Source organism: Alnus glutinosa, chromosome 10 (genome assembly GCF_958979055.1).
Source record: "Alnus glutinosa chromosome 10, dhAlnGlut1.1, whole genome shotgun sequence".
Lineage (NCBI taxonomy): Eukaryota > Viridiplantae > Streptophyta > Magnoliopsida > Fagales > Betulaceae > Alnus > Alnus glutinosa.
Genome location: NC_084895.1, coordinates 18,146,663 through 18,167,102, shown reverse-complemented (window position 1 = coordinate 18,167,102; position 20,440 = coordinate 18,146,663). Strand labels below are relative to the sequence as shown.

The 20,440-nt window shown below is 33.2% G+C and overlaps 1 protein-coding gene across 1 annotated transcript; it reads left to right on the top strand.

Annotated features, from left to right (window-relative positions):
- Positions 1–16,344: 16,344 nt before the first annotated feature.
- LOC133878865 (zinc finger protein ZAT9-like) lies at positions 16,345–18,236 on the top strand. The gene is made up of 2 exons (XM_062317420.1): positions 16,345–17,634; positions 18,093–18,236. The coding sequence occupies exon 1, from the start codon at positions 16,528–16,530 to the stop codon at positions 17,584–17,586; it is 1,059 nt and encodes a 352-aa protein (XP_062173404.1). The 5' UTR covers positions 16,345–16,527; the 3' UTR covers positions 17,587–17,634; positions 18,093–18,236.
- The last annotated feature ends 2,204 nt before the right edge of the window (positions 18,237–20,440 follow it).

The following is a 20,440-nucleotide window of genomic DNA, read 5'->3' as shown; positions in this document are numbered from 1 at the left end:
TTGCATTTTGAATTATTCGTATTTTTCATTAAAAAAAAATATTACTCTAAAAAGTGTTGTCAAACGAGCTCATAATTTGTGACATATTATAAGTACACATTAAATCAAAAAAACGATGTATTTATAATGGTGAAGTGGATCGAAGTATTGTTCTGAATAAGAATTTTTTGTAATTAGGTTGTTTGAATTGCATGAAGATTGTAATCAAGGCCCATCTACTTTAGACAGTTCAAGATTGTCTGAGACCAGAAAGCTTTACAACCCTCTTCTCTAATAATAATTCAAATAGTCAATTGCAGTGATTTCTGTCCTCCTATTCTTTTTGTATAAGACCAAAAAAAAAAAAAAAATTGTGATGATATAACAAAAGCTGCATAAAGAATATCAAATTTACGAGAATCAAAAGAGAATTTAGAATCAATGCTACGAGTATTCATGAAATATATATGCCTACGATATTCTCATTTGGAAAAGACAGATGCTATCAAGCTTGCTAATCTTTGTTAATGCTTCTTGTAGTTTTTTCCCGACAAAAAGGTTGTTGTGCCCTTCGCAGTGTTCCTTGTCACCATACGTGAAGTTTCTGCCGGAATTTGGCAAGAACTTTTTTAAATAAAAAATAAAAAATAATTGGACTTTAGTTTCAGATTTTACCATAAAGTTTTAATTACATTAATATCCAAAAAAAAATGTGTCATAAAATGGTATATAATGGATCATAACCGGGCATATCATACCTTTATTAGTGGACATGTTATATGTACATCTTTTGTACATTTTTCATATATCTCTTTTTAAAATTCATAATTTATTTGAAGGGTTGACATGTAAGTTCGAGTCTTATAAATTTAATGGTTAATTTAGAAAAAATTATGTATAAAAAACGTATAATAAATATAAATATATATATATATATATATATATATTTCTCAATATCTTGATGGCAGAAGATATGATCTCTAAGTTTAAACTTGAAATTTGATATTAAATTATGTTTTTGTGATTATCCAATCCCTTGAGAGTCGACCGATTAATGTCAGTAAATAATCCATAGGTTGCGTGTTTGGGTGAGGAGGTCTTATGTCACCCTTCTAGCTGAAGGACACTTTCCATTGGGTTTTTTATTTTTTATTTTATTTTATTTTATTTTTTTTCATTGGGTCTCTTTAGTTCTCATTTATATTTTCTCAACTATGATGGAATTTCTATGTACTTGACCTGATTTTCATTTTTAGATTCTAATTTTTTTATTTTGCAAATTTAATTCCCTAATTTACAATCAATTTCAATTCAAAATCTTTGTCCTTTTTTCCTTAAATACATAACAAAAATAATATAAACAGTAGTGGTGGGTAATTTATACTTCTCTTTTATTGTTTTCACTTCTATTTTTCAAAATTTATATGAAGGGCCTAATTGTATTTTTATATCATTTTTATTATTTATTTAACAAAAAAAATGGATGAACTGATGAAGACCTTAAATTTGCAGAATTAGCAGAATTATAAATAATGGCCTATAAGTCAAAATCAAATATAACAGGGAATTCTATCATATTTTTCATTTATATTTTTATTGTTGTTTGGAAAATCTTAACTTATAACACTTGATCTTTCATCACTTTTGCAATTAAGTAGTTAAACTTTAAACAATGTCAATTTAATGTGTCTTCTCTTTCAATTTTTTTCAAATTCAACTCTCCGTTAGAATTTTTCGTTATTTTATCAAAATTCTCAAAATGCCCATCTTTCTTTTTTAAGAAAAAAATTACAAAAATTTAGGTGTTAGTCAGAATTTAATGGAATTTGCAAAAATACACTTGCTTGAATCATTGAAAATTTTAATAATTAAAAAAAATAAAAAAAAATAAAAAAATAAAAAAAAAAACGGATATTTTAAAATTTTTTGTAGAATTTAACGGAAAATTCTAACGGATGGTTGAAATTAAAAAATAAAAAAAAAATTGAAAAATGAATACCCCAAATTAACACTTTTTAAAGTTTGAATACTTAATTACAAAAATGATGAAAGATCGGTGGTTAAAAGTGAAGTTTTTCCTTATTGTTTGTTCCAATCGCACTTTTGTTCTCCTCTTGTCCCTCCAAATGTGATGTGATTTTTAAAATTACTATTAGATCAAAATCTAATAGTGATCCATTCCAGATCCAATAATAATTTTAAAGAAAAATTATACAAATCCATCCCTAACCCATCTCCTACATTGAGTCTCACAAATCAAATGGTAGATTTGAAATTTAGTTACAAGAAGATGGGAACCGGTCAAGAGATTGATGTCTAACAATATCCCAATTGTAAAAGTCAAATCATCTTTAAAGGGACAAGAGGAGGGGGGGACAAAATTATGTCTTCCGCCTAACATTACTCCACGCGAATATGTTCAAACATAAAAATGACTATCAACTTGATTTCCTATTGTACACTGGTATACGACTGTGTTCCAATTTTAAAAGCCAAATCATCTTTAAAGGGACAAGAGGGGGACAAAATTAAGTCTTCCATCTAGTATTACTCCACACGAATATGTTTAAACGTAAAAATGACTATCAACTTGATTTTTTACTGTAAACTGTTATACGACTGTCAACACTGTCATATTATCTCAGTTATATGATAATCGTAAAGCAGTCTGTAAGTACTTGCTTTCTCTGTAGTACTCATTGCTGACTGTTATTTTCCTTTGTATTTGTTGGGAGGAAGCAACGAAGCATTAACCCCAAAATCAAATGAGCAATAACATGTCCAAATCTTGTGACCAGAAACACCCAAAAGGGCTCGTGATGAGCGGCAAAGTTTACATGTATTTCCACAGCCCACTTGAAAGGAAACAACCAGACGAACGCCAATTCAAAAACAGACGAAGAAAAACAATACAAAAAGTATGCGGGCAGCGGGCAACCCGTGTTCTTCCCCCAAAACTATTTGACTATTCGATAACGTCATTGGACTCTCTGGACCATGCGGTCCATGCTGATTCTTCAAACTCCTACTTTTCAATTCAGTCTTTAAAGTAAAATTACTTTTTTTTTTAATAAAATAAATAACATAATTAAATAATAATAATTACCCTTTGTATTTATTAAAAAAATTAGATTTTTTTCTTTTTAAAAAAAAATAGTCTTTTCTACTAATTAATAAATACAAAGAGTAAATTTGGATTTTCAATGATAAAAATAGGGGCATTTTCGGCACAATTTAGTCAACTTTGATTTTACATTCAACATAACTGTCAAAATTGATGGATGCGGCTAAATAATAACAGATTGTCAATTTGAATGGTCGAATCATGGCACTTATTAGTTCGTGGTGTTTCATAAAAAATGGTTATTAGTTAATGAGACTAAATAATATTTAATCCTTAAAAATGTCATGTAAATATATATATATTTTAAGAAAAACTTCACTTTCTATTCCTGATCTTTAATCACTTTTGCAATTATATCTGTAAAATTTAGAAAAAGTCAATTTAGTGTATCTATCTTTCAATTTTTTTTATTTCAAACCTCTGTTAGAATTTTTCGTTAAATCCTAACGTAGGGGTATTAAAATTCTTTAAATACCCATCCTTTTTAAGGAATAAAAAATTTAAGAAAAATAAAATAAATCATTGCAAGGATTTCGGCATTGGTCAAGATTTAACAGAATTTTACAAAAATACCCATGCTTAAATCTTTGAAAGTTTTTTTAACAGAAAATCATTACGGATGTGTGAAGTTGAAAAAAAAAAAAAAATGAAATATGGATACACAAAATTGACACTTTTTAAAGTTTAAAGGTATAATTGCAAAAGGAGTAATGATTCAATGCCACCCAAATATACAACTTTTCACCACATTGCCTATGTGGCAAGGTGGCCCCCCACTACTTTTTGAGTTTTTTTATTTTTTAAAAATAAATTAAGGTGGGGTGCCACTCAAATGAGAAATGATATTACCAGCCACGTCAGCTTGTTGTGTGGCTGTTGTGAGAAATTAGTGTATGGATCATTTCTCCACTCAAATATACAAATTTTCACCACATTGCCTATGTGGCAAGGTGGTACCCCACTACTTTTTGCGTTTTGTTATTTTTTAAAAATAAATTAAGGTAATGGACCACCTTGCTATATAAAGAAGATGGTAAAAAATTGTATATTTAGGTGGTAGTGAATCATTACTCAATTATAGGAAAATTGTCTCGGTTTAATAATAAATAGAATTTTCACCGGCATGGCCATAGGCCCATAGCAATGTGCAGCCAACCTGAAGCGGGATTCACTCGCCGTGTCAAAAGAATAAAAGGTCCACAAAAAGCAAAGGTTTCAAATCAACGAGCCGAAGAAAAAAAGGTGATGGGCATATTTTATAGCATTCGCCATTCCCTCCGTCAAAACGCGTGCAGCCCACAGGGTTGCCTGAAAAGACGGCGCAAATTTGTATTGCCACCGGTAAACCGACTTGCCGACCTAACAAAAAAAAAAAAAAAAAGTCATGACGTTGAAGATTTGCATCTTTTCTTTTCCTACATGAAAAAGAAAGATATAATCTCTTCAAATTACTATTTTATTGTTAAGAGTAATATTTTTTTTTGCATAATTTTTATATAATTGTTGTGCAACTTTAACAATATTTTTTAAGATTAATTATTGAATATTTAGGACTCACGTGTAAGAAAACAGATCTAATAATTGATCATAAAAATAAAAATAAAAATTGAAGAACAATTATGTCTCTATTGTTTATATCTTTTCAAACTATTAATTGTATCAATGTCCTTCTTTAAACTACCAAAAAATGTCAATGTTTTCATATTGACAAAAATACCCTTTATAAAATTATTAAAATAAAATAAAAACTAAAAAAATATTAAAATAATATAAAATAACAACAATTTATACAAAAAAAATAAAATAAAAAACTAGTTTTTTTTCCTCTAAAAAAAAAATCGTTCCTTTTAAATTTTTTTTTCGTTTTTTATTTAATTTATTTAATTTTGTTTTTTAAAAAATAATTTTTTAGTTTCAAATTTTTCGAATTGATAAGGACATTTTTCTCTTATTCAAAAAAATTTATGGTCATTTTTGTCTTTTTGTTGGTCTTAGGGGAGACATTGACATTTTTTTATAGTTTGAGGAAGAACATTGGCAGGTAGTTATGGGGGACATTGGCGATTAAATGGTAGTTTGAGAAGGATATGTATATTTTTTCTTTCTTTTACTATATAATATTAGTAGCGATTGAAAAAACTAAGTTAAAAAAAAAAAATAAATAAATAAAAAAAAAATAAAAAATAAAAATAAAAATTTAGGGGTTAACTTAATAGATAACAAATGATTTAGTACTTTTGATTGATTTGTTTTTCTTATTGAATCAATTACCATAGTTGTTTTCTTCCAAAAAAAAAAATTACCATAGTTGGTTGATTGTAATCAAATCTCTAGGATTTGATTATCTTTTTTGGTATTCTTTTTACTTATCTCAATATTCTTATAAATATGGGCATTTATATTGTAAACATATTATGTAAATAAGAGCAAAACCTAATTTTTAGGGCAATTCTTCAGTGATAGACATAGGTCTCTATTCCTTAAGGCTTAAACTATCACCTAATTGTTAATGTCACTCCTAAAGGACCTAAACTATAGATTCAGTCAATATTTCCTTAATGACAAAAAATACCATTAAAAAATAATTTCTAAAAATTCTTATTAAAAAAAATTATAGAGATAATTAAAAAACTCTTATTTAACTTGCCCACCACCATTTTTCTAATTTTAGTTTTATTTTTAATTTTTCTTTTTTTTCCTTTTTTCAAATTTATAGAGATATTTTTGTCTTATTAAAATAATTTTATGTCCAATTTTATCTTCTTCCTCTCTTTTTTTTTTTCTTTTTTTTTTTTCCTGGCCTTGGTGGAATTTTAACAATTTTTATATTTTATGAAAAATTGACGCAATTTATAATTTATTGAGGACATTAACAACTTTTCGCAAAAGAAAAATTACAGACATAATGTAATTCTATTCTCTCTTACGGAAGAAGAACGCTAAACCAACCAATAGTCAATAACAAAGGCTTCTCGAAGATAAAATTCTAATTATATACAGAAGAAAATTCAAGCAGGAATCTTCTTCATATTCTAATTCGACCATTCCTAATAAGCTCTCAAAACTCCCTTTTTTGCATCAAATTGGCATAATCCAAATTTATTTTTGGACTTTGAGTTATTCAATATAGCTTTTAAAAAACAAAAATAAAAAATGAGGTGACAAAAATAAAAAAGGTGTTTACTATAGGAATCGTATTGAAAGAGTAATTTAAATACTATATTTTTATTTTATAATTATCCAATAATGTTGATATGGTCTTCCAAATTAACTATTGGATAATTTTTTTATTTAACTAGAATTAATCAAAAGGTTAATTGGAAGTGTCACGCCAGCCTTGTTGGATAGAATTATAGTATCTAGCAGTTCTCTTATTGGAATGAGTAATGCTGCATACTGCATTTTATCTCACAAAGCAAACGTAGCAGTTATAATCAACTATTGGATCAATCATTGTTAAAAAAAGAAAAGAAATTTCAATAATTGATAATTCAGACTATCACGTTAATATTATAAGATAAAAATATAGTATGCATATAGTATTATTCAATAGGTCATGGAGAGGACTTGTCAAAATGCACGATGGCATGCTTTATTGTAACAAAGTTGAGATTTATTCTTCTCACATAATTTGTCTTACGCACTAAGGTTGATTTGTAGATGGCCTCAAGCACTTGCCTATATTCTTCTCACATATCTTGTGGTTGGACTTGGTTCTTTCTTAAAACTTAAAATCCTATGTCATAGATTTATTCTTGAGGGAGTTCTTTCAATGACATCATAATATAATATATTAAAATATAATTCAACTCAAAAGCTTAAATTAATGAATTTGAGCCAAATTATGTTATATTAACCACTCATTTTTATAATATATTTTTAATATGGGGCTAATTTTTTTTATTTTTTATTTTCACTCACATATGTATAGTCAACAATTTGTATATCTTGGTTTGTGTCTGACCCGATTTGCACCTGACACAATTTGGCGTTGGAAGTGCTTCAGTTTAAATGTTTTTTTTTTCTTTTTTTCTTTTTTTTAGACTTAGTCCATGTAGCAAGGCTTCTAGTTGAGGGTCATATTTATAGGCGCTTCTATTTTTAGCGTTCCGTGTAATATTGATGCATCCTTGTATTGTTTTTCAAGAAATAGTGAAACCTCTCTGCAACTCGATAGATGTAGCTCTTAGTGGTGAACCACGCAAATCTCTGTATTTATAATTGCTTCTTTTTCTATACTTATTTTTTCACTTCTCACTGGTTATAGGAAATAGGATTTAATTCCTAAAATATTTATACTCCTCTTCGACCCAGTGAGATTATCATAAAACAATAAATTTCGAGCATACTTATACCAATATACATATTTTTATCAGGATTTTGCTTAAATGTTGTAAAAAAAATACATCACGTCTCTTGTAATTTTTTGGACGGTTTACTCACTCTCTTTTTCTCATGGAAAACTTAGAATTAGATTTAGACTACTGAAAAAACTACACAAAATGTGTAATTTTTTTTTTCCCAATAATCATCATAATTTCTCTTATAAACTAGATACTCGATTAGGCTGACAGGACTTAAGATCATTTATACAGACAGAATCCTAGAGGGCCACATGGCAGTAGTACCGCAGCCCCAAGACGACAGTGAGTAAGCAGTGAATAAGGAGTAGTATGTCCATATTTCCTTTCCATAAATGTTATAGTTAATAAGGAATAGAATTCCACTAGTATTGTTCTTTTCTAATTAGATTTTTTGCATAATGTAACGACGGCTAGATCTAATGGTTATATCTTATGACCTAACTGTCTTCTATTTAAGTATAACCCTGTTGGTATAGTTTTCGGTATGATGTGAATCTGCACGTTCTTTTGGTGTTCTTCACGCTTTTTAATAATTCTGCAAAACAACAAAAACTAAGGGACCCTTCCGGGGGTCCTCTCCGATGCCTAAATTAGCTTCTATAAGAATATAATGCTCTATGCATAAAAATTAAGTCTTAGTTTATACTTGGGTTATGAGCCTATTTATAGGCAAAGAGGTAGAATCAAACCTGAAGTAAGATTCCTGCTCCTTGTTGATCTAGAACTGTTGCTAAAGTTCTAATTGGACTTTGATCCTTTATTAGACCTCTGATCTAATCATTCTTTTTATCTGATCTCTTATTTGACTAATTAGAGTTCTATCACAATTCTCTTGGGGATAGGATCACGTACTGATCGGATTACGACTATTTACTCCAATTCAACTTGAAGTAGAGTCCTAATCCGAATTTACTGAGATAACTAATACATGATTTCTCTAAAGTAGTTGCTGAATGTCTATCTTCTCCTTGGATCGGGTTGAGTGGAATTTTTACCCAACAGCTACCCCCCAATTCCCTTATCCGAAGCTTGCTTGAATAACGTGAATTTTATGTCTAAGGAAACCCGAGCTTTGTCTCCTTCTGAAAACCTGCTAACTTGCAAAACCTGAGGGTTAAATCTTACCCCCCATTACCTTCTTGTTTTTGCTTAGGGTTTTCTCCCTGTCTCTTGGAATGGCTAACTCCTGAAAAACCTGCAAAAACTGAGGGTTAAATCCGACCCCCCTTTCTTCTTGCTCTCGGCTAGGACTGATCCGAGAGCTTTCTTCTTTCTCTCGGCTAGGACTGATCCGAGACTCTCGGCTAGGACTGATCCGAGACTCTCGGCTAGGACTGATCCGAGAGGCTTTCTTCTTGCTCCCGGCTAGGATTGATCCGAGAGGCTTTTGCCTGCAAAAGAAGCGACATCAACGGGTTCCCAGTCCCTAGACCGGGAACACTTCGATGCTTAAGTCAACTCTATTATTTTATTCTGAAAATACTTATTCCCAAAATCTGGGGAATTTTCTGTCTTTTATTATAACATGTCTGAGTTAAAAATAAAAGTCTAGTTCTTTGCAAACATAAATGCTAAAAATAAAAGTCTAGCCTGAAATTTCCGAGAGTCCTTTCTGCCTAATCACAGGCAGATTCTATTGTTTCCACGGCTCTCTATGCCTTGGGCTTCTACTTCTTCGGTCCTCTCTTCTTTCTATGTCATCTCGGGGATCATTCTCCTGATCCCTTTCGTTTGGCTGATGACGGTCTCGGGGATAGTAATCCCATGGCTGCTGATCTCGAGGCTGATAGTCCCGATGATTCCTAGGCCTGTTATTTCCTGGCTAGTTCCGTTGCTCTCCCAAGAACCGAACTAGCTTGCCATTCTTTATAAATTCTTCTATTAACAACCTTAGGGTTACGCACCCCTCGGTATAATGCCCTGCTTGTTTATGAAAATCACAATACTTGCCTGCATTCCTGTAAGGAGGATTACCTGGTATCTTTTGTGGTTCCCGAAACGCCGGATCTCTTTTGATCTCTATAAGGACTTCTGATATCTCAGCATTGAGATGTGTAAAATTGTAATCTTTGAACTCTTTACCTGCCTCTGCTCTTCCCCATCAGCTTTCCTAAATTCTTTCATTTTCTTTGATGGGGTTGTCTCTCGGGGTAGCCTAAAACTGGCCATAGACTTCAGCATCTCTTCCTGATTGATGAATTCTTCTACCTTATCCATGAGGCCCTGCAAGGTACTCGGTTGCTTCCATACCAACTTCTTCATCAAAGGCTCATCGAGTGAAATTCCTTGATAAATGGCAGCAAAGACCATATCCTCGGTTGGATCTTCGACTGTTACCTTCTCTCGGTTAAACCGAGCCATGAACTCTTTAAGACTTTCGTTGCTTTGCTGGTGCAATGATAGCAAATATCCCGAGGGCTTCTTCCTTGTTCGGAAAGCTAGAAATTCCGTTAGGAATATTTTGGATAACTCATTGAATTGATCAATGAAATTCGGGGGCAGCTTCCTAAACCAGTCCCGGGCATTCCCCGAAAGAGTAAGAGGGAAGGCCCGACATGCTACTTCATCGGGTGTCCCGTGAAGGTCTAGATGAGCTCGGAAATTCTCTAGGTGATCCAAGAGATCTCCGTCTCCTACATAACTTAGAATTTGGGGTACTTTAAACTTCTAGGGAAGCCGATAGTCTGCCACCCGTTTGGTGAAGGGTGAGTCTGTACCCATTAGGAGCTTGTCCACCACTACGGATCTGCTTTTGTCCTTTCTTTCCATCTCCATGTATGTGCACCTTCTCTCCAGCTCGGCAATAACTCTACTCAGATCTCCTTGGCAGTCATCCTCCCTCCGAGGATTAGTGTTGCTGTTGTGATCTTCTTCCTCACGCTCATCCCTGTTCATCTCGGGCTTGGGTTGTTCCGGCCTCCTGCGCAGCAACTCAGCATTCCGTTGTGTTAAGGATTCAATCTGGGCTTCCAACGCTGCTATGCGATCTTGATCTCCACCCCTTGGGGGAGGGCTCGGTGGCGGCTGCGGATTATTCTGAATAATTGGCTCCATTCGGACTATGGGCTCTCGATTGGTCTGGCTTCCGAAACGTGTGTTCACTACCATGCTAGATCTTCTTTTTTTTTTATAAGGAACGAATAATCTTTTCCCACAGACAGCGCCAAACTGTTGGTACAGTTTCCAGTATGATGTGAATCTGCACGTTCTTCTGGTGTTCTTCACGCTTCTTAATAATTCTGCAAAACAACAAAAACTAAGGGACCCTTCCGGGGGTCCTCTTCGATGTCTAAATTAGCTTCTGTAAGAATATAATGCTCTATGCATAAAAATTAAGTCTTAGTTTATACCTAGGGTATGGGCCTATTTATAGGCAAAGAGATAGAGTCAAACCTGAAGTAAGATTCCTGCTCCTTGTTGATCTAGAACTGTTGCTAGAGTTCTAATTGGACTTTGATCCTTTATTAGACCTCTAATCTAATCATTCTTCTTATCTGATCTCTTATTTGATTAATTAGAGTTCTATCCCAATTCTCTTGGGGATAGGATCACGTACTGATCGGATTACGACTACTTACTCCAATTCAACTTGGAGTAGAGTCCTAATCCGAATTTACTGAGATAACTAATACATGATTTCTCTGAAGTAGTTGCTGAATGTCTATCTTCTCCTTGGATCGGGTTGAGTGGAATTCATACCCAATAAACCCTAATGAATAAAGACTCATACTGAATATTATCAAAAATCCTATAACATTAATTTTTTGGTGTCTTGGAAGTCACGACTCCCTCGAAGTAACTTATATCTCATTTTCTTTGTTCTTTTGCTATTTGATTACATGAATGATACGATAATATATATGTACACCAAGATATAAGCAACCAATCAAAAATTAAGTACTTTGGAGTCGCTTTTATTCTTTTATCAGGACTGAAGGGTTTACTTACGGAAGAGGGAAGAGTAAAATAAAACAGCGAAATAAAGAGCATAAAATATTATCAAATTACCACCACGTCATCAAGACAAACAAAGGATGGAACTTGTAGATATCAAGGCAATGAAATGGAGGAAAAGTATATTCACTCTTAAAAAAGAATATAAAAAACTCAAAAAAAATAAGTGACGGAAGGGGTGGCTCTCCCCATTCCGCCAATTGGTGGTGGTTGGACCATCGCTCCACCTAGGGGTTGGAGGGTCTAGGTCAACCCCTCATCAACTGAGGGGTGGTTTGACCATCATTGAAAGAAAGTTTTGAGAGTGGTTGGAGCCCTTAACCTTGGGGGGAGAAGGACTTGGACACCCCGTTAGGGAGTTTTCCGTGGTAGTTTCAAGTACCCTCAGGTGAGGGCAGGGGCGGAGCTAGGATTTAGGATTTGGGGGGGGGGGGGGGGGCAAATTGAAAAAAAAAATAACTTGAGGGGGCCAAAACTAAAAAAAATAAAATAAAAATTATGGGTAAAATTTAAATTTTTTATATTTTTAAGATTTTTTTTTTGGAGAAACCCCTGGCCTTGGCGGTGGGGGAGGCCCCCCAAAGCCAGGAGTAGCTCCGCCCCTCGATGAGGGGTTGGTTCGGATACCTCTAACTTAGCTTTTGGAGTGGTGGAGGCATAGCCTAACCATCATTCATTGAGGTTTTCAAGATGGCTAAGGCCACCTTCATGCATTTAACCCTTAAAAAAAGTCATGGGCACATTTTATAGATTTACAATTAGTTTGAACTAGGAAATGTTTTGAGTTTTGAGATAAATTTGAAGTCATGCTAAGGTGGAACTAGTGGACTCTTTCTAATATATTCCATTTCTGCATTTGTGAAGGGTTGCAACAAGCTTAACTTTTAGAGAAAGAAGAAAGGGACCTTTTTTTTTTTTTTTTTTTTATTAAAAATAAAAAAAATAAAAAATAAAAAATAAAAATTAGAGAGAGATGGTGAGCATTCGATAAAATTAAGCTAGCTAGCTGTACGTGATGAACTCACCACTACGTACTGGTCCCTTCAACGCCGAGAAGTCCTAAATAAATAAACACACATATGTGTCTTATATTATATCCAATTTAAATATGATCACGACCGACTTTAATTAAAAAAAAAAATACAGAAAAATTATGAATCTATGCTGATAACATGGTTAAACTCACATAAGGATAAACCAAATAAAAAAGTTAAATCCGAGGGATTTTTTTTTTATTTAAAAAAAAAAAAAAAAAAGAAAAAAAAAAAAAAGGGGGAGGATGATCAAGTGGATTTTTTTAGGAAGATGTGATACTATACTCAATGGTAAAGCTTAGGTTCCGTTTGTATTGATGTAAAATGTTTTGTTAGAAAATATTCTTAACGAAATTATTTATCAAAAAAATACATTTTGGTGTTTTGGCCCATACGGAAATAAACAACAGCGAAAAACGGTCGGCGACTTTTGACAACTTCCGGTAAACACCAGTGGTGGATTCCGACGAACTCCAGAGAATGAACTGGGGCAAAGAGTGCGTGCAAGGAGAAGTTAAAACTCGAAAAATGGTTAACAGTTTTAAAAAATGGAAATAATTTTACAGAAATTAAGACTGTTTTCTTGGTCAACCGAAAACGTGTTCGGTTTGACCACAATTTTCGATCGTGCCAAAGAGTGAACAAAAAAAATGAAACGTTTTCAAAAAAATATTTTGCGTTGAAACAAACGGAGCCTTAATCGGTATAATAAATAGCTTGAATTAAAAATGCCACCTCATCTTAGGTACTCAGCCAATCATATGAATATTTTAGCTTCAATAAAAGAAAAACTTATGAAAATTCATTTAGCTGAGGAAAAAAAAAAAAGTATAGAAGAAAATGCGTTTTGAGATATGGTTATAACCGAGGCTTGTTGCAAGTGGATGCGAATAGAGATTCTTTATAATTGGAGTCTTAGAATTTAATTAAAATTCAAGCACTTTATGAGAGCGGGATGCGAGACTTGGGGCAAGTGAGCCCCGTAGCCTCCCTATTTGTGGGTGCTATCAAAATTTCTATAAATTTCCAACGCCTTAATTGTAGAGAATTCCGTTCGAGTAGATGCCTACACACAGAACCCACTCATTAATTTAACTCATATACTCACTAAATTAAAAAATACAAGTAAAATTTAAAAAAGAATCAGTTTAATTACAATATTTAGTTGGCCTAAAAAGTAAGCATAATAGGATGTTAATGCCATAATAATATAGGAAAAATGTCATTTAAATGGAATAGATCTTAGGTTTGATTTTTGGTGCTGGAGGAAAACAGTATCCGGGAAAGTCATGCTGATTTTTGCTTAGCTTGAGAATCTGATTCCCCCAACCCTAGGGAAAAGTAGAAAGAAGTATAGACATTAATCATGTGGAAAATGTTTCCAAGGCTACTTGTTAATGGCATCTAGGATGGATTTAGCTTAGGTTTTGTAAAAAAATTATTCAATACGTATGTTCTGTAGTTTTTTTAACTGTCCATATTTAATTTTATTCCTCTTTCTCATAAAAAACTTAAAATTAAATACAGATTATTGAAAGAACTATAACGTATGTACTGTAATTTTATTTTATTTTATTTTAACTTTTTTTTTTTTTACAGTAACTAACCAAATCCTATAAAAAAAAAACTATTTTCATACTAACTTACCAAGTAAAACCCTAATTCGGTAAGAAAATAAAGGGAAGCTCTGAGCTCTCTATACTTTGTACTTGGCCTAAAAATCAAGCCCAATAAGTGCACTGTTTTTGTAATTTAACAATATTTACATTTACGTACAGAGAAAGACAGGAATCTTGACATTTAATTTTCGTGGAGTCTCAACTAAAATGTCTTATTCCGTGACTGTAATTAATCATTATACAGACAACAGGTGTTTCTTTTCTTCTTCTTCTTCTTCTTTTTTTTTTTTTTTTTTTTTTTTTTATTTATTTTGAAGGGAAATTGAAATATTATAAATGATCAGACATAATTTGCTCAGCATTTACAACAGTTGTTTCTTTTAAAAAAAAAAACTATAGTATATGTGTAGTAGTTTTTTCAACGGTCCAAATTTAACTTCATTCATTCTTTATTTTATTTTTTATGAAATTTAATTTAGCCGGTCGAAAAAACTACAACACATACAATATAGTTTGTTTTTTTTTTTTAAAGACCCTCATCCAATTTTTTTTTTTTTGGTTCAACATGTGTAAGTCATGTTGATTTTGTACTTAATTTGTGCAAAATTTGTATACAAACTGATTCTCTTCCTGTGTTATACGGAAATTAGTTACTTGTTCAGTTGTTTGCCATAAAAGAAAATTTTAGACTCCGCCATTACACTTAACCTCTTGATTTTTAATTTTAGATATAATGTTGGTAATTTCTGACACGACCCATGAATCGAACATGAAATTAGTGAGTTGGAGTTAAGATGTCTGACTCCTTTAATTAAATGGTTCAAGTTAAAGTTAACCTAATGCCTTAACGTAATCCAAACTCCACATGAAATTAGTAGGCTAGAGTTGAAGGGTCTGACCAGTTTAATTAAAGGAGCCGAGATAAGATTGACTTATATAATCTTACATTTATACCTCGATACGACTTGAACCCGACGTACCATCACAAACGACCGCACCTAGTTAGATCCATAGAACCAAAAAAAAAAAAGTGGGGAAAAAGACTAAGAAAGAAGCACGAGAAAGAGAAGAAAGTGTAGAGGTTAGTGGTTAGTGACCTATGTGTAATTTATTAAACCACATGGACCAAGCTTGTTAGAATCAAATGGGGTGGGGAGCACTAGGACTAGGACTGGGTCTACCATCCCCTAACAAAACGGCATTTACTACCCCTTAGAAAACTCCATTCTCAAAGGGAGGTTAGTTTCCAACTCATTTCCCACCCTTCATTTTCTTTGTACATTTCAACCAAAGATCCAAAATTAAAGGCAAAGAAATGACCCAAATAAAGCAAATTCATAAATTAAAAAAAAACTTTAATTAATTACAATTAGAACAAGTAAATCATGTTAATTATTTTTGGAAAAGATTTGAATAAAAAGAGAGGACCAGCCGGCATGCTAAAGCTACCAACACTGACAGTTGGCCTTAATATCACCGGCATAAAGGTAGTAACAGAATCTCCAAATAAACAAAACCGATTCAGTCTTTATTTAGGTGAATTTTTTAGCAAACCGTACCAAGAGTACTGTTTATCCACCGTTGCCTGCGGTGGTGCCAAGTGGAGCACGCGGAGTACGTGGCACGATACTATTCGCTAGTGATCGTAGGTTATATCTCCCGAGTTTACAGGCCGGTGAGGTTAACCCAGCGGGGTTTTCATTCCGCTTCGTCGTTACAACAAACCCCAGCAGTTTCTTTGACTTGTACAAGCAAACCACCGGTTGATTCTGGCAATTTCCTCGTACTTCCGAAAATGCCCTTCATTAAATTTAACAAAAAAAACTCAACATATTTACAACTAACAAATATTCCGTTCCAATTTTTAAAATTAAAAAGAAAAAAAAAAAAAGGAAAATGGAAAAGCCCACATGTTTTCTTTTCTCAGTACAAAAATTTATTTAGTTTTTATTTTTTTCTGTTTTAGATGAGGGGTAATTTGGGAAATGTGAAAAGAGGAATAAATATAACAAAAACGGGCGAGGCTCGCATGTTACATGTCGCCATTTCTTCCTTCATGGATACGCCGTACGCGTTAAATTAATTGAATTGTTAATTTATTGTGTTTTTTTTTTTTTCTTTTCTTCCGTTTTAATGAGAAGGATTAGTTAGTCCCTAATAAAAAAGAAAATACCATTTTTAGTGTTTTTATTTTCAATTTATGGAATTAATTAATTAGTTTTTTTTTTTTTGGTGTCTTTGTATATATCACTTGGTGGAGGAATGCTTGTCACCTACTCCTTTTTTTAGTTTCCCACTCTCTCTCTAACACAAAGGAAGAGAATGCCAGAGGGCTCACAAGCTTTGCAGAGAGACAAATAGGCATATAGCTCTGTTTTTGCTCTGTTCTTTGCTCTGCTTTCTGGGTTTTTGGGCTTTGAATTTTTTTTTTTTTTTGGGTTCTTCTTCGGGTGATGGAGAAGCACAAGTGTAAGCTATGCTCGAGGAGCTTCTCCAATGGCAGAGCTTTGGGGGGTCACATGAGGTCTCACATGATGAATCTTCCAATTCCTGAAAAACCAGAAGAATCACCACCAGAACCGACACCACAGACACCACACGACCAGCTAAGTGAAACAGAGTCTGCTTCGTCGTCATCGTCTTCTGAGGATGAAGAAGAAAAGGGTGTCTTCTATGAGCTGAGAGAGAACCCAAAGAGAAGCATTCGGTTGGTAGATCCTGAGTTTTCCTTTGCTGTGGATGCTGGGTCTGTCGTGCTTCAAGACAGAGAGAGCGAGACCGAGTCATCCAAGAACCCGACTCGGCGACGATCCAAGCGGACTCGGAATTTGGAGCAAAAGTTCCTCTTTCACCATCATCATCTTCATCATCATCAGCAGCAGCTGAAAGTTCAAGAGCAAGAAGAGCCTGAACCGGTGAGTTCGATCTCCGACACAACCACAGAGGAAGATGTGGCCTTTTGCCTCATGATGCTCTCAAGGGACCAATGGAAGAAGAAACAAGAACAAGACTACGAGGAGGAAGAACGAGAACAAGAACAAGAAGACCAAGAAGACCAAGAAGATGAAGCAGAGAGATCCTTGGAGCTCAGCGAAGAGTCCGAGGAACAGCTTAAGTTGTCCAAGGCTCGCGCGCGAGGGAAGTACAAGTGCGAGACATGCAACAAAACGTTTCGATCTTATCAAGCACTAGGTGGCCACAGAGCGAGCCACAAGAAGATCAAGCTTGCGAATTCCGGTCCTGCTTACGAGCCAGAATTTGAGCAAGAGAAAAAGATTCATGAATGCCCGGTTTGTTTCAGAGTGTTCGCGTCTGGACAAGCACTTGGTGGGCATAAGAGAACCCATGTAACTGGCTCGGCACATCGACCACCTTCTGCTAAAATCTCAGCCAAGCTTGGTGAAGCCTTGATAGATCTTAATCTCCCAGCTCCAATGGATGACGATGACATCAGCCAAATCGAGCTCTCTGCTGTTTCTGATGCAGAATTTGTGAACCCCATTAGACAATGAACTTAATTCAGCATTGAATTTTCCTGCACAAATTGGTTGACTCCAAAGGTAACAAATTTTGGTCTTTCCCGTCCTTTTGGATCTGCTATTATGTCAAACTTGTTGTTACGCAAATTTGAGTTATATATGATGTCTCTACGTTCTAAAACTGTTATTCTTTTCCCGGAAATTATCTCCTGTTTCTGTAACAACTGATTCAGAGCATCCATTCATGGAGGAAAACCCACATATTTATTTCCAATTTGCTTCATTTTTAAGCAACATTCACTGTTACAAATGTCTTTTTCTTTTTCTTTTTCTTTTTTCTTTTTTCTATTGGGTTACTGCAGAATTTTGTAGAAGCTAGAAAAGAAATCAGCTTCCAAGTGGTTTAAGTGACCTGTTCCACCATTCATTTTTGCTGAATATTTTCTTCCTTTTCTTTATTACAAAGTCATTTTCAAAACAACCAGTACTTGTTTCTAATAGAAAAGTAACTTCTAGCTCTTGCTACTTGCATTGTACAGTTCATGAAGAAGAACATGCCAACTTCCAGCCCCTACCTGCCACTGTTCTACACAAATCTTTTTCTTTCTTTTCTCTCTCATCATTTTTTGTTCTCTTTCTATCTCAGACTTTTTCAAGCTTCACTTACAGGTCTGCATAATCAGCAGAGAATCATAAGGCTTTTTTTTTTATTATTTTTTTTATTTTTATTTAAGACAAAAAATAAATAAAATTTAATGACTATAATAAAAGCCTTGAAGGTGAATCTGATTTTCTTTAAAATTTTCCATCAATATATGTCTGGGAAATCTGCAAAAGGGGGTTGTAAGAGAAAGCAGAATCCCTAGTTTTGCGAAGAGTGAAAAAATTTGTTTGGTTTGGGCGTGACCCAAGGCATACTCTGCTCAGACAGATCAGACCTACTGAAAATATATGGTAACTTTCAGTCACATTCATTAAATTTGTAATAAATGAAATTGTATTTTATTTTTATTTTCTTACCTTTTTAAGTTAATATTTGAGGGTTTTTTGGCAATTAATACACAAAAATACATGTATCTTAAAAGAAAAGAAAATGACAGTTGGGTGCTCAAATGGCAAAAGAATCAAGTAAATCCTCCTTTAAGGAGCAGGGCCAGCATGCTGGTCTGTTGCTATCCATGTAGAGCTACTAAGGAAAAATTAAAAAAGGTATCCAAGTAGAGAGTTAGCGTAAAAGGTGGTTGTCACTCTGACATCTTCTTTGGACTTCTTTAAGAATTTATTTATTTATTTTTATTTTTATTTTTTTAACAAAGAAAAAAGAAAATAATTCTGAGAAAAAGAAAAGCAAAGAAACTTTGTTTAAAGTTGCAACCTACCCAGTGCCCTCTGAGTTTGTGTGTACTACTTCTTCATCGATCTATTCCTTCTTTCTAATTTCTTAATGCAAACAGTAGTATATTCCAAACCATATTGTCCAATTTTATAATGGGATATGCCCATTTCATAACCTTTTATAAGTAAAATGGAACGCAATTATTTTAGGCTTTAAATTTTATTTTGCTACATTTAATTTTAAATGATATGATAATATATTCATTACGTGACGGTGATGAATTGTAAAATTTAATTGAGAACATAAAATGGTTCAACCCCATCTCACTTGAAACGTAGAACATCATATTCTTGTCATACAAGGGTGTTTTAGTGAACTAAGGTTACGTTTAGTACATAGAACGGCTATTCCATTAAGAAAATTAATAATTTTTATTGAAAATAGAAAAATATGGAATGAAATAACCTTGAAATAGCCATTCTTATTGCCCATGAGAGAATTGACTATTTCAAGTGTTAGATGCTTATCATATGCTCTAACATCGAGACTATTTTATTCTACATTCTTCTATCCGCGTTAGAGTATATGATAAGCATCTAAGAGTGCGTTTGTCATTGCGAGTTTGCAGACAAAATATATGATTTTAAACCAAATTGTAAATTTGGTGTCGTTTGGGTGTGCTTTTTAAAAAATTACAATCTAAAAATGTAGAAAAAATTGGGTTTTTAAATCGTAAGCAATATAGTGTGTTTTTTAAAATGCACAATTTTAAAGAATAATATCTGATTTTAAAGATTAAATTGGAATTTTACCCAACATTTAATTGTTATATTAAAAATTACATTTTTAAATCGCACGTTTTAATATTGTTAGTTTTAAATGGCAATTTTTTAAATTACAAATACAAACAGACTTTTCTTCTTTTTTTTTTTTTATTTTTGGATTTAAAAATTCGTTTTATTTGGAAAAATAAAAAGAAAAGTAAATGTGTCGACAGTGGACTGCCAAATGATAGGCACCTGTCATGAAAGCTCTGCCTGAACCCAAACAGACCTTCATGCAAGTCTTATCCACGGGATGCCCCCCATGATTTCAGCTGGAGGAAGAAAAGTATGATTTTTTTTTATTTTTTTTATTTTTTTTTTTTCTTTAGTTTTGTGTCCATTACTTACATATTTTTTTACTTGCAAGAAATTTACAAAAAGAATCTTAAAAAACATATGTAAGTGAAATGAAGTTTGTTTTGAATGTTTGGTTTCATCCAAGGCATTTGAGGTAGTTTCTTGCTCTTTTCAATAAGAATGAATGCGATTTGGCTTGGGTAGCATATATGCTGTTGTTTTTTCGACGGTCTAGATTTAATATCACTCTTTCTCATTAAAAATTTAAAACTAAATCTAATTTATTAAAAAAGTTTATAACACATATATTGTAATTTTTTTTTACAGCATCTAAGCCAAATCTAAATGAAAGGGTGCAGCCTCCTTTAGAGTTTTATGTCTAAGCAGGGACGGAGGGAGGGGGGGACTGGTAGGGGCCATGGCCCCCCTC

Excerpts from the sequence above, each read along its gene's own strand:
- LOC133878865 (XM_062317420.1), top strand. The coding sequence starts at position 16,528 with ATGGAGAAGCACAAGTGTAAGCTATGCTCGAGGAGCTTCTCCAATGGC.